Here is a 14,875-nt window from a genome sequence, read left to right as displayed (position 1 = left end):
TAAACGTACTTCGATTTGTTTAATATTTTATGATTAGCTATATGACTCCTAAACTAAAGTGTAATGCCTCAGTGAAATTAACTAACTGGTAGTTAACTTCATGGTTCGTTTCCCAATCTTATTCTATGAAGAATAAGACCACAGGGATCTCATCCTCTCTGAAGAGAGTCTGCAGCGGAAGACTTTCACTTATAGCATAAAAGATAGCAATTAAAAATCCACACTCACCATATGAACAACCAAATCAAAACTAAAGCATAATAACAAAGATATGTCTCCAAATGTCAGGGTCAAAAGACTAGCCTCCAAAATTATTAAAATATTACAGCCCAAATCTAGAAGTTATAATAAGCATCAAAAGAGTCAAGGCATCTTAATTTGATAAAAGTAGGTGGATAATCTCAATCATGCTATCATGAGTATTCTCGTCCTTGTCCCACATAGACTTAAGCCACACCAGTTCTAACTCCTCAAATATCACACAGATCACATCCTCCAAGCGAACCATCCTGCACTCCAGCATCAGCATCTAAGTAACTAACTATTAAACAACACATGTTTCATTGATGGAAAAAGTACAAGTGTAAGTCCATGGCTTAATGAGCATAAATACACATGATGCAAATGTTATCATGGGGTAAACTCAAATGTTAGGATATAAATCACATGCAGCAATGTACAATTATAATTTTTCATTTGACAAAATAATCATGAATGCAATATAGGTATAATATATACTATAACAAGATAATCATGTCATAGTTCAATTCCATATGGTTTACCCAGAATATTAACCTCTTCCCGGCAGGGTTGGCGCTGTCCTGAAGGACCTGTAATACAATACCAGTGCCCTGGATATTGTACGTATATCGTCATATATGATACCGGACATAAACGGAGATGGAAACAACTACACAAACTCACACTCAAAATGAAAGGTAGAAGTTCACCACCCAAGAGATAACACTAAAGAGATATAGAATATTACCACCCAAAGGATTACAACAAGGGATACAGAACTTTAGCAACTCACCACTCTAAGGATCACACCAAAGAGATATAGATCTACAAGGAGAACGCTCTTTTTACAAGCCAAAGGCTGGTGTTTAAAACAAAACTCTAGTCTACCCTACACTTGCACACACAAGTATTATATAAGCTTGGAACAACCCTCTAAGCATAGGATAAGCATCTAATGAAGTTAAACAAGTAATAATGGCATAAAACAATCATCAATTAGTGGGGCAGCAGACAAAGGGACAAACAGCCACCTTAATGCATATTTTCGAGAAGCCTGACCACTCCACTTCAAACAGTCATAACTTTTGGCACGCAACTCCAATTGGACTGAAACCTTTTTTGTTGGAAAGATTAGATTCTTAACTTCAAATTAGACCTAGACATATGTTGGAAATGATGGATAATTGGACGGCCACAAAGGTTTTTATAACTCTCTAGATTGCATCAGGACTTCTTCAATTTGGGCCATTATATTCTGTTGAGCCTGTGGATTTAATTGGGCTGAAGCTTAGGCCTTTATTAAATCATCATTGTTGGGTGTATTCAAGTCAATATACTAGCAATCGACCGAGTTCGACCTTGGGTGGCCCACGCTACAAGGAAAGTCGTAACCGTGACTCTCATTCAAGCATGGTGCACCAGTCACAAAACAATCATTAGATCGAAGGCCCATCATAACATAATCATAAACTTTTGACCATAGAGAATAACCCGTATAATAGTAAACCCAAGACCGTTATCCTGCACGTACCGGTGTACCATGTCATACGATGCAATTTCATATTCATAGTATTTTACATGCATGCTTTATCCATGTGAGTTTTTACTCACTTGAGTCATAGGTTTTCACTGAGTAATCTTCTAGACACTCTCCAACCTCCAAATCTGTGAGAAGACTTGATATTAGTCTCTAAACCCGAGCTAGACATACCTTAAAACTTAAAAAGCTCAAAATAGGCTTACTGCCCGAGGGGTTCGTCCAGTGCAGGGTCGAATGTTCAGTGCTGGGGAAGAATCTCATTTCTGAACCTAAAAGCCACAAAACTACTTATAAACAAGTCTTAAGGTCTTGATATGATTCCTAACAGAGTCTAAAGTCTCAATAATATCTTCATGTAGAACTTAGTATGTTAAACTTCATCAAAACACTAATCCAATGTTTTAAACTATCATTAAGGTCAAAACCAAGTAAAGCGGTATAATTAGCTAGAAATATGGCCTAAGCAGTAAGCAAGAAGCATAACAACTCTATTAAAAACAAACTAGGTCGTGAAGGTTACCTCCTTAGGGTGAAATGGCTCATTCCTTCTTCAAGAGATCACACGTACACAAGGAGTAAGTTGAACAAATTAGGGTAGGAGCTAAAGGGGCGTAGGGGTGGGGTATTTATACGCCTAGGCATCTAAAGATAAGGATGAGTTGTTTAAACAATTCTACCAAACATCAAACGTTCGGTCACTTTTGTCTAATGTTCGGTGTACTGTATTATCTAATGGTTTTAGGTCAGATCAAACGTTCGGTGTTCTGAGGTCGAACATTAGGTGTACCTTCTTATACAAAGCTGATGCATGAACAATGACAAACGTCATATCCTCGAACGTTCATGACGTAAGCTTTGAACTTTCGTAATGTAAGCTTCAAAGGCTCGGTGTACTATGGTATCGAACATTTGGTATCCCTAGTCAAACGTTCGGCTAGGACAAAAAATAGAAAATACATTTTTATCCAACCCTAACCCTTTATCTACATTAATTATGGCCTTACTTAACCTTAATTAATGATCGGGATATTACTGAATGTATTGCCACTTTCCTAGAAGTATTTAGAGTTGGTTTGCCCGTTGTTTCGTGTGACCAAAGATCCAAGTCACATATTCACTTTGGTTCTCTTACGATCCCTAAACATAGCTTTATCAATCTCCTATTGATATAGCATGTTCACAACACAGAGAAATCTAATGATAATATATTTTTATCATTTCATTGAAGTCTTTCATCTACTATAAGAGATAGAATTCTTTGGGTGTCATATATCTTTTAATAATCGAGCCTAGTTTCATGTTCACAAACAGAGCGAAGCTTAATCGAGCCGAGCTCGAGTATGTTCACAAGTAGCTTTGTTCAATTACAGCCCTAAATTAACAATGAAGCCACGCCTCCCACCATTGTTGTATTCCGCCAACACAGATATCAACCATGACAATTTGAGCATCTCTGAGTGATGAAAGCAATGTTGCCAATCCTTCGGTATTTCACAAATTCCTTCAGCCCTCCTCCGCATCAGCCCTCCTCTGCAAATTAGAGCCTCCATTGTTTCCGACAAGCATACCACGACAACCTTTCCTAAATGTACTACAACAGAGACACCCTTGCTCCTTTCGACGATTCTTAACAATGAACACTGAAAGTACAAACATCTTGGCTTAGCACTAGGGCCGGCAAAAATAATTTTTGAAGTCATTTTTTTGTCACTCTTATGTTCCTTAAAAAATGATGTGACTTTTAAAATTACCACTCGATCAAAATTCAATAGTGATTAATCACAAGCTCAATAATGATTTTAAAAGCCACATCATTTTTAGAAAAACACAAGAATGACGAGTAACTTTTAACATTACTCGAGCCAATAACCCAACAAACACAATAGAAAATGTCGACACGAGTGAGCACGAGCTGAAGAGAGAGAGGCACTAGAGAGAACAAATAAAAATGGTCTTACGTCTACAGGAACCAAAAAGTCCCTCTTAGAAGAACAGGTAATTGGACCCGCCCTAAAATAATAGGCCAACCACGTGTCAGATAATTTTATTATTATTATTATTATTATTTTAAAAAAAAAAAAAAAAAAAAAAAAGAAAAAAAAGAAAAAGAAAAATGAAACACAGCAGCCAAAAGTTGTTTAGAGCACATGCATTACATACTTCTTTTTCCCTAATCAGAGCAAATACATTCCATGTTATGTCGTAAACATGCATCCTGCCAGTCTTGAATTCTATAAATACAAGAGAAATAGAACAAAGCCAAACTTTGCATAACCACAATATTAAATGGATTAAATCTTTTTATTTCCACCCACTTGATGAAATAAAATTTGCAAAAGTTGCAGGCCACATTCATAGCTTTTCTTTTTCCTAATTAAAAAAAAAAAATGCAGAGCACATACATTACACGTACCGTCATAAACACGAATACGAAAGCAAAATTACTTGGGACTTGTAATTGACTTCTGCTAGGGTATCTGTTGACTTATCACCAATTCCTCACAACCAAATTAATATTACAAAGGACTTTCCTTTATCTGATATTGCTAAAGAGATATTCTTTACAATGTACGCAGATGTGAAAACTTCACAGATCAATGTTTACAAGTAGTCAGATAGATCATCTTGGTTCTCCAAATCCCATATAACCACTTTTCCATCCAGCCCTGTGACATTGAGGCGTTAGAACTTAACTAAAAAGGTCCTTTTTGAATAGGTAATGAGGTTGACACATGATTGAACAAGAATTTGGTTAAATATTTTCTTTTCCTTTTCACAAACCTGAAGTGCTGAAGCGCGTTACTTTCGAGATATCAGGCCTCCTAAGCGGCAGAATACAACTGCAGTTTCCAGACAAAGTTGTGTCATGCATTCACCTCACAATAATTAATAGAGGAAAAAGGTTGCCCCATTTCACTCGCTTATTGTTTATCCACTCCATTTTGTAGGCATATAGGACTCTCAGAGACAGATGGGGTGGATACACAATATTCAGAGTGGAGGTGGGGCTACCCTATCAGGAAATTTAAAGAAAAAAGTTTTACAGATGAGGAAACCAAAAAAGGTAGGAGCAATAAATTAGTTTTGAAGTAACCAAGTACTTTATGCAGTTCTCATGAATGCCTCCGCGTGATCTTGAAGGTTCAACTGCATCATTGCTTACTCCATGCTTTGTTTGCCCATATAGTTTCCCAAATGCTTCAGAAAACTGGAAAAGAAAGAAATCATAAACAGCATTATACTATAGAAATCATCTGTCCTATGGAAGCCTCGGAATTGGGAAAATAAATGAGCGATATATGACATATTAACATAATAATTTTTAAATACATAAATAATTATGGAATTCTATCCAGTTTCATACTATCAGCATTGAGCCAGCTTTGAATAATTCAAAAAATTTAATAGAAAACACGAGACTAATTCTTCAGGAGAAGCAGAGAACAAAACAGAGGTTTAGATGAAAATTTGTAACATTTGGAATTGTTGGCCTAACTGCATTAGCAACTTATGCTTTGGCTCAAGTAATAAGGGGTGGGTTGGGGTAGGTTTGGGCATGTCTAAGTTCAAATCTTAAAAATTAAAAAAGAAAAGGGCAAATTACATGTGTAACATGGCAGAAGGACAAAATGTCCAAGCCATTTTAAACTAAGTACATTACATCTTTTAGTCTTTTAGGTTGGCAGTGCTGAAGCCAACAGCATACATTTTTTATTTTTTATTTTTTAATATTTTCTTCTCTTTTCAAGTGGTTGCAATGACATCTTTAAAGAAGTTTCCACACATGCCTTCACACATGCCTTAGCACCATGTTAACTTATCAGGTGGCAAATCTAGTCATTCTTTTTTGTTAATTCTCTTGTAACACAACATGATAGTTTTCTTAAAATAATTCATGGTTTATCATTACTCTGTCATACTTAACTTTAAACCTCAAGTTAATATTATAGAAGTGGTTTCTCTTGTATGCTTTATGTATACCTAAGGCGCTTTACGCTTTTAATGATATTTCAATTACTTATAAAAAAGAATAGCATAGAAGTATAAATAATGCCCAAACACTTCCAGTATATGAAAAAAGAAAAAGAAAAATTGTTCATCTGATGAGAGATGGAAGTCCATGACTCCTTATATATATATACACTTCATGGGCCAATAGGGAGCTGGTTGGGAATGATATGCACATTGTAATGAAATCCAGCCCTTGCCTGAACCCAGCTTGCCCAACTGATAGTTTTATTCATCAATGTTCGATGTTATGAATTGGCAAAAGGTTATAATTTTACCTACTCACATCAACAACTTAAATGACATACAATTAACCATGCCCATACCTGTGAACCATATGTTGATCCTGAAGATGTTATTTTCCTTTCACCAAGGAATCTGATAAAGCTCCTATGAATCCGAAAAGACAGATATCACTTCACTATTTTCTTGAAAGACCCACGGTCAACTTTTAAAACACCCCCTCCCTCTGGGTGATGTAAAAGAACAAAATTTGATTCACATGTATGGATAACATTCTTAAAAATTTTAATTTTTTTTTTTTTTGAATCCCCTTGGGTGCAAACAATTTATTGGGCCAACTCACTAGTGAAGCCGGAGTATTACCCAATTCGTGTGGAGGGGGCGCTTTGCACAAATCCAAGGTTTACCCAAAAATGGTGGGTACACGAAGTGGTCCTACTTTGAAGGGGTTATTCGTCATAAAAATAAGGGTTAAATACCATATTGGTACTAGAGTTTGACTTTTTTAAATTTAGTATCTTAGTTTTCATTTGTTTCATAAGTGGTACCTAAGTTAGGGGTAAAAACTCGTTTTGTACCTCTGTTACATTTTCCGTCAAAATATTAACAACCTACCACGTGTCAACCGCTGAGGTTGACACGTGGCACTATATAAAAAAAATAAAAAATAAAAATATTTAATAAATAATATAAAAATAATAAAATTTTAAAAAAAAAAATTGTTTGATGGGTTTTGGCCCTTGGGGGTGGTTCGGCACCCCCAAGGGCCAAAACCCATCATTTTTTTTTCCTGCCATGGGGTGGCCGAACCACCCCCCACCACCCCCATGGTGGAGCCACCCTTCTTCTTTTTTCCAATTTTTTTTAAAATGTATTATTTTATTATTTTTATATAATTTTTTTTAAAAAAAAAATTTATATAGTGCCACGTGTCAAGGGTTGACACGTGACACGCCATTAATATTTGGACGAAAAAATGTAATAGAGGTACTAAACAAGTTTTTCCCCTAACTCAGGTACCACTTATGAAACAAATGAAAACTCAGGTACTAAATTTAAAAAAGTTTAAAACTCAGGTACAAATAGGGTATTTAACCCTAAAAATAAAAAATAAAAATAAAAACATTTCTAAAATTTTTTACATACCATATTCCTCTTTCGTCTGCGGCAAAAACCATTGGGCTGCAGTCAAATCCCACTCCTATGACCATTCTCTCTGAAACAAATAAAACCTGAAATTTTGCAATATGTTGATTCCACAATTTACATTTTGAAATTCACGTTAGTGGAGTTATGTGAAGAAAATGATTATACTCAAGAAAGGTTAACAAGAAAGGATGCTGACCCACATCACGAAGAGGCAAATCACGGAATGCAACATTTTGAGCCAAAGGGGAAGGTCCAACATCGTCAACAAAGTAAATCATAGAATTATGACCTGTACAATATTATAAAACGCAGAAAAAAGGGAAGAAACAGTATCAATCACCTAGAATATAAGAAATAGAATCAACTTTTTCAAAAGTTCATATAACTTTCTTTGACACTGAATGCAGACAACAGATACCAAAAATAATGGATAGAAACAGATAAATTAGAAATTAATCTGGCAGTAACAGCAATTTAAGAGCATAAAACATCTCTTTTTCAAATAAAAGAAAAACTATTGATAAAGCACACCAAAGGGTAATAGCAGAAATTGTGAAGCAAATATCAACTTTGAGTTCAGTTCCCATGAAATGATAGCCCAATAAAGGCAATGAATAGAACAATTAAAATACTCAAGAGTGCCAATAGCTGGCAGATACGATTGCTGCTAGTCAATACATGCAGAGAAAAAATATTTCTGACCTACATAAGCTAATGTACTGCCACTTGGAGACCACTTCACACCAAATGCCCAAGAAAACGAGAGATCAAGCTGAACAATTTGCTGTTTCACCAGAAGCAGGAAATAGTAAGGCAACACTGTTGTCACTAAAAAAAGAATGCAGATTGTGTTAAGGAAAAGACAAACATGAGGTAAAATAATACTATAGTACTATGAACTATTTCCTTTAGAAGCCTAATTAGGAAAGCAATATCATAAAGAACCATGTGTATAAAACATGCATGAAACGAAAAATAGTTGCTGGGACATGACTAGCATGGTTTCGAATGTCAACAAGGTAAAAAATTAAAACTGGGAGCTGTTAGGTTTAGCATGTTATTTCATTTTTACAGGTAGTGTCTACCAACAATAGCACAAATATAAGTAACCCCCAGAAACAAATTTTGATTTTCAATAACTTTCCTTCAATTTAATGAAACACACAACACATTTTAATCCTACAAGGTCAAAGAATAGATCTTGAACCTCTCCAAATTTTGAATCTGAAGAAGGGCCTGTTCTTGAATCCCTGGAACATTTCCGTAGAGACAACAATAAATAATTTATTTGCACCTATCGTAACAAAATTTGAGTAAATTCTAATGGCTGACAATGCTTTGCAATTATATTTGACCTACCTCGTATCAACACCTTTTATAAAGGTGGAAAACACTCGGCATTTTCCATCTGTAGATGTCGTTGCAAGAAAAATCTGTAATTATAAGCATAAAACAAATACTCAGACACAGTAAATGGCCACTGTATTGTTTATATTGAAATAATGGGTATTCAGCATCAGCTACTAACAACTAATATCAATTTAAATTTTTACCCACTGCCAAAGAGAAAGGATACAAACTTGTAGAATAATGTGGAAACAATAATATAGAGATAAAGAAATTTCTATTCAGGTGCTAGAAATAGAAATAAATAAATAAATGGTTGAATTTCTTGAAAAACATGCCCAAAAAAATTTAAAATTAGCTCAAATAATCGCTGTGATCGCTAGTAAGTAGTCGAAGCGAAGATATATTTGCTTTATAATAATCATTGGTTCAAATCCCTTTATGCGTGGATGGCAGCATATAATAGTCCTCACTTTTCTAGTTTTATGTTGACTTTTGTTCTTTTTCTCCCTTATAAGGGGCTCTATCATTGATATTCCCTATGTACATGGGTTGCCCCCCCTTGCTTTTCTAATGAGATTGATTTACTTAGAAAAAAATAATATTCACTTTATAGCCTCCAGCTGCTCTAAAAATAATTTCCCTAATTCTACTTCAACTACTTTCTTTTTCAACAGGATGATAAGGAACCTAATGAACGGAATTGTTAATTCAATAGATGCAGAGATCATTGAACCCAGATAACAATGGCAACACCACCTAAAGCTCTTCATCTCCAACATTGCTTTGTATCCTTGTGTTCTACACACCTTTTGATGATTCTGAAATTCTAATAAAATTTATCTCTCAAAAGAGATGTTCAACAAGGTGCATAACACTGGACTGTAACATCCTTACAAACTCTAGATTTTTCCTCCTAAGGACAATTCTGTCACATGCCTGACTCCTTAGTTTGAAAGGCAAGACTTTAACTCGGATAAAATTTAAAAGAGTAATGCTAGAAACCACACTTTTATCCCATCACTATCCCACCCTGCAAACGCGGCTTAATCCAATTGCTGATTGGCATTGCCACATCAGCAAGGTAGGAGAGTGGTAGAATAAAAGTATGGTCTCTAGCATTACTAAATTTAAAATACATTCAGAAATTCTGTTTGCAAGGTTTGACCACATGTTGAGAATCCTTTGAATAAGAAATAGACAGACAACTACTTTCAAAGTTTAAAAAGAAATACACGAAAAATGTCATAAACTGAGAAATTACTAACATTATTGGGATGCCAAGCAACGCCAGTCACAGAAGAATCATGTCTTTTCCTTATTAGTTTACTGACCCACCTGGATAAGGGTATACCACACACATTAGCCAGTGACAATATGCAACTTGCAAGATAGAATAACTATGTTAAACCATTTGAAAAGGTCTAACCAAAAATTTTGCAGGGGAACTATGACCATTTGACCATTACAGGCACAATACTCAAAGCAAACATATTTACATAAATCCAAAGTCCACATGTTCTATAAACATCAAAACAAGTTCTTGATGTTAAATACTCTACAAGTTCTTGATACTTGCTTCACTGCAAGCATTCTTTTTGCTTCATTTGTAAGAACTTTAAAAGAAATAAAGAAAAAAAAAATGAGAACAATAGTTTGATGTATCATAATGATCATTCCTAGCATCTCAATAAGTTTAATGATTTTTTGATAAGTAATGATAGTTTTATTGAAAGCGTAAGGCGCCCCTACGTACACTAGAAGTATACAACAGGAAACACCTAACTAGAAAGCGAACTCAATAAGTTTAATGATACTCTCATGAAATTAGGTTACAAACAGACTTTGATAATTAATATGGTAATTTTCTGATAGATTCTGTACCAAAACAAAACAAATCAAATCAGGCTCATACTGGGTTATCTGAGATTGGCCAATGCCCAACCCAACCTGTGGTGAAGTAAACATTATTCAGACCAGGCTCAAAACTAAGTCTGGATGCTTCAGCTTAAGCACTATACTAGATAAACCTGGAAACAAAAAAAAAAACTGAATTGATTGAATTTACCATGGTTAAAGCCTTAGAGAGAGCACATGAAATATAATAATGATAATAGTCCATCAATAATTTCTTCATGTAAGGAGAACTCAAGCAAATATCAAGAACACATAAGTAACTAAGTGCAAGCAAGTGAACAAAGAGTAAGAGGATACAACAGGCCAATTACCAGTTATTTTCTTGCTCATAGTAGCATACACAAACAGTTTTAGCCCCACTCCCAACAGCAAACTTGTTTTCTGGGGTTAAAGAAAAAGGTGACTTCAGCAGTGTTAGGCGATATAGCAAGATTGCAGCATATCCTATAACTATAGTCACAGTTTCTTGAAGAGACTTGAAGGCGACCAACAAAATCATATAACCTCCAAAATATTAGGATAGACATATGGAAAAGTTTTCTATTGCTGATTTGACAAAGCAAAACAGCAGCAGGTCCATGCAATTATAGATATGTTTTATGAAACATGTAATCTCACACATGTAAGTCTATTGCAAAACCATGAGTCGTATCAATCATAATAATAGCAACCAATGCTCACAATACCACAAACAATACATCACATGTCCTTTGGCATCAAACAATGATGCCAGGACCTCAATTGTGTATCTGAAGGCAGGTATATCCGCATATGTCCAGGAGCCAAATTAAGCTAACTTTCAAATATTAGGACATGCAGATCTGAATTTTCTACAGCTTTTCTTGATAAACTGTGACCACCATGAGCAAATAGGTTCAACCTATACTTTTATTTTTTAAGTACTTTTTCTTTAGGTATAAGCATCTGCTAATATTATCCAACACTATGATTTCGGCCATGAGATGTCTTTTGTCTACACAAGTTATAAGAATCAGCTTTGGCCCTTCCATCCTCAAGTCTAATGAGCTAAAATGATATGTTTCCAACTCAAGATTGATATTAATGATAGTCCATGATTTTAATAATGAACTTACCAGAAGTTCGCTGGAAATATTGTTAACCCTCAAAAGAGTTAAACTAAGCAAATTATAAATCTAATACACAGCCAACAATGTATCAAATGGATCTGTTTGAGGTCATAAGGCCAATCATTTTTATTCTCCCAGGTCTGGGCACTTCATTCTAGTGGATTATGCATATAATTTTTATCTAGAGGACCTAATGGTATGAAAAAAGTCAATACACTAAGATTACGTTTGGTACGCAAAATGACTATTCCATTAGGAAAATTAATAATTTTTATTGAAAATGAAAGAATGTGGAATAAAACAGCCTTCGAACAGTCATTCTCATTGCTCATGAGGGAATGACTATTCCTTAAATTGAGGAATAGTTCAATTTAAAGAATAGTCATTCCCTCATAGGCAACGGGAATGGTTATTCTAAATGTTAGATCTTTATCATATACTCTAACACCAAGGCTATTTTCTTTCACTTCTTCCATTCCTAATAAAAGCTATTCTTTTTTTTTATGGAATAGTCATTCCGCTTACCAAACGTAACATAAGAAATGTACAATAATCTGCAAAACCTAAATGGAAAACTAATCAGTAATATAAAGGATCTAAGAACCAATGAAGAAATAAGGAGGAACAGAAGTACTACAATACCTTTTGGACTCCACTGGACACAAAGTGCAGCACGGTTGAGCCTAAGAATAACAAGGGTTGGTACCCATTCTAATCCTTCAAGGTTCCACACATATCTGGAAACAAAATTTCATAAATAACTAGTTTAATTGATTTTATATATATATAAGTAGGGGGAACAAGTAAAAAAAAGTAAGACACATTATGTGTGTGCTTGAGAGAGAGAGAGAGACTGATGCGAAAACTTCTCCATCTAAATACAAATAACAAATATCTAAAACCATATAGGTACTCACGAATTTCGATCATGAGATGCAGTAACTATCCTGTTGGACCTTGCACTCCAGTCTATCCCAGAAACAATTTGGTCATGCTGTTTCAGACAAAATGGAAACTTTTCTGAGATGCAGTAACTATTCACAAAATATCTTTGTCAAAATAAATTATAAATGATAAAAACCTGACAACAAAAAGATTCATCAATATGATATTACTTTTTTTTTCGTCTAAGCAATACAAGGGAAAACAGGCTAAGGGGGACATCAATATGATATTACTTGCATGTCATAACTTCTGCATCTGATTACACATGTATGTAAACGTTTTCTGATAAATAACAAAGATATTATCAATCGAAGAGAAGGAAGGGGCAAGAAGTCCTTCCAACACAGCAGAGACAATTTTACCATCATTTGCGATCAATAGGGTATCATATATCTATTTAAGATCCTTCCACAATAAGACCAAGCAAGGGAAAGGCTTTGTGTCTCCATCAGCAAAATGGTGCAACCAAAAAACATACAACATCAACCAGGGCCATGAGGCCATGTGTTATGCTCAATTCAAGATGTAAACATCTTCTCCTCATACTCATATCAAGCAGTAGTAGTAAAACATAATAGCTGTGAACTTTTTGCAACATAAATAATGTAAATCGGTCTTTTCTGCTGAGTGAAACTTTTTGAACAGAGTACCTTTTGAAGAACATGCACCTTTTCCCACTTGTCTTGCAACAATTTATAGATATGAACTTCATTACTGTTGGGACAAAATGCAACCACTACAAAATAATAATAATAATAATAAGAAGAAGAAGAAGAAGAAACGAAATACATTACAGCAGTGCAATAAGGGACCACAAAAAAAATTCAGGCTACAAAAATTCCAGTTCAGGGATTTGTATAAAAGTCATGGTATATTATGAGGAATGGGTGGAAGACTTGTTTATGATTGAAACCCTACCATATCTTCTTCAACCATCATTAGTCAAGAATTGTGAATGAATTATGGTCAAGCGACAGCATGATAAACACCACTTGCGAAAGGCAGGCCAACAAAAGAACTGCTAATGGGAAATGTAGTAGATTGTTGGTTACAAAAAAAAAAAAAAAAAAAAGGCAACAACAAGAACGGCTAGCCTCTTTTTGCTCCCTCTCTCTGTTCCTCATCAATGCAAAACTAGCTCGGAAAGCAAATCAGTATATGAGATAAATTATTTTCAAGAATTTTAACATATTGAACAAAGGTTCAGCGCTATACATTTTGACAAAACTCTCTCAAGCTCGGTAATTTTATTTCACCGTTTTACCATTCGGCACAACACTAGCACCATATCCAAAATGCACAGTAAGTGCTACAAAATTATCCCTTCCAGACCAGACTAAAATGTCAGATCATAAACTTGTTCGTCCCGGTAACTAAATTAATGAATATACAAAATAAATACCCGAAATTAATCCGTTTAGAATAATTTAACCAAGCTAATTGTCTAGTCTATGAACATAACAATACCAAAAACTCTAAAATTTTGAAAATCTTTCCCACAATTTATCAGGAACCAAACAGTGCACCAGATTAAACACCAGACGATTGTCTAAATCCACAATACAAAAACCCATCAATTTTTTAGGTAAAAACAGCTTAATCGACAATCATCAACCAGAGCCGATCATTGACCGCTATCTAAATATGTCAGACTATAAAGTAGTAGAATAATTCAAGCCAGCTAAGCCTCTCGCCTATTCACAATACGCTCCCACAATTATGCAGGAGCCCAAGAGTGCACAAATTAAGCAGCGGATCACCGTCTAATCCCACAAACACAACAAAAGCCATCCATTTTTCTAGCTAAAACAACTCAAATTCCCCTGTAAAAACGAAATGGATCGGATCCATGAGCTGAGCATTTCTTTTCCTACGTTTTCTCGGAACCAAACAGAATGAGAAGAAAAAAACAAACAGACAAAAAAATCATAGCAAGCAAAATAAGTTGTAGTAGAAGAGAAGAGTAGCATTTTACTAGAGTGGTCGGGGCTCCAAGCATGGCATGTGATGCACTGAGCGAACTTGTGCACTGCGATCGCCGCCATTTTTATTTATTTCTCTTTTTCGATCTGATTTTGAAATTTGTACGGAACAGAATTGAAGGTGTAGAGCGAAAGAAAGGAAAAATGTGGAGAGATCTGAGGAGCATGAAAAAATCAGATCCAAATGGCAGAAAACGAGACAGAAACCAGTACGGGCATAGCAATCCTTTTCTTTACTCTAAAGACACGTGTTTTGCACGTGATAATAGTTTGAGATTTTATTAATGTAACTCTTTTTCTCTTACTTTCTTTTTCTTTTTTTTTTTCTTTTAATATTAATGAAAATGCCAATCAAACTAATCCGAAAAAAAATTAATTATGGTCATTTTAGATTTTGAGAACGGGCAAATACTTTT

At 34.9% G+C, this 14,875-nt stretch overlaps 1 protein-coding gene across 3 annotated transcripts; it reads right to left on the bottom strand.

The window, feature by feature from the left end:
* Nucleotides 1-4,051: 4,051 nt before the first annotated feature.
* Nucleotides 4,052-14,643, bottom strand: LOC133861395 (actin-related protein 2/3 complex subunit 1A-like). Of its 3 annotated transcripts, none has more exons than XM_062297182.1 (15): nt 14,453-14,643; nt 13,128-13,213; nt 12,450-12,526; nt 12,175-12,269; nt 10,756-10,825; nt 9,796-9,865; nt 8,540-8,613; nt 8,388-8,430; nt 7,883-7,964; nt 7,377-7,469; nt 7,178-7,247; nt 6,115-6,178; nt 4,882-4,988; nt 4,562-4,620; nt 4,052-4,446 (listed from the first exon to the last, which is right to left on the bottom strand). In XM_062297182.1, exons 1-15 carry the CDS (start codon nt 14,520-14,522, stop codon nt 4,382-4,384), a joined length of 1,125 nt encoding a protein of 374 aa, XP_062153166.1. In that variant the 5' UTR covers nt 14,523-14,643; the 3' UTR covers nt 4,052-4,381. The 3 variants fall into 3 exon arrangements, with proteins under 3 accessions (XP_062153166.1, XP_062153165.1, XP_062153167.1); XM_062297181.1 differs by having other exon boundaries at nt 7,178-7,263; nt 7,381-7,469; XM_062297183.1 differs by lacking the exon at nt 13,128-13,213 and having other exon boundaries at nt 7,178-7,263; nt 7,381-7,469; nt 14,453-14,625.
* Between the last annotated feature and the right edge of the window lie 232 nt (nt 14,644-14,875).

The sequence above is a fragment of the Alnus glutinosa genome, chromosome 2 (genome assembly GCF_958979055.1).
Source record: "Alnus glutinosa chromosome 2, dhAlnGlut1.1, whole genome shotgun sequence".
Classification (NCBI taxonomy): Eukaryota; Viridiplantae; Streptophyta; class Magnoliopsida; order Fagales; family Betulaceae; genus Alnus; species Alnus glutinosa.
The sequence above is the reverse complement of the archived record's forward strand: the minus strand, read 5'-3'. Positions and strand labels throughout refer to the sequence as shown.

What these genes read in the sequence shown, in the direction of transcription:
- LOC133861395 (XM_062297181.1), bottom strand. Translation starts at nt 14,522, where the DNA reads ATGGCGGCGATCGCAGTGCACAAGTTCGCTCAGTGCATCACATGCCAT. An exon ending in GCATCTCATGATCGAAATTC is followed by an intron (nt 12,270 to 12,449) that starts GTGAGTACCTAT and finishes TTTTGTTTCCAG; the next exon opens with ATATGTGTGGAACCTTGAAG. An exon ending in ATAAAAGGTGTTGATACGAG is followed by an intron (nt 8,431 to 8,539) that starts GTAGGTCAAATA and finishes GAAATGTTCCAG; the next exon opens with GGATTCAAGAACAGGCCCTT.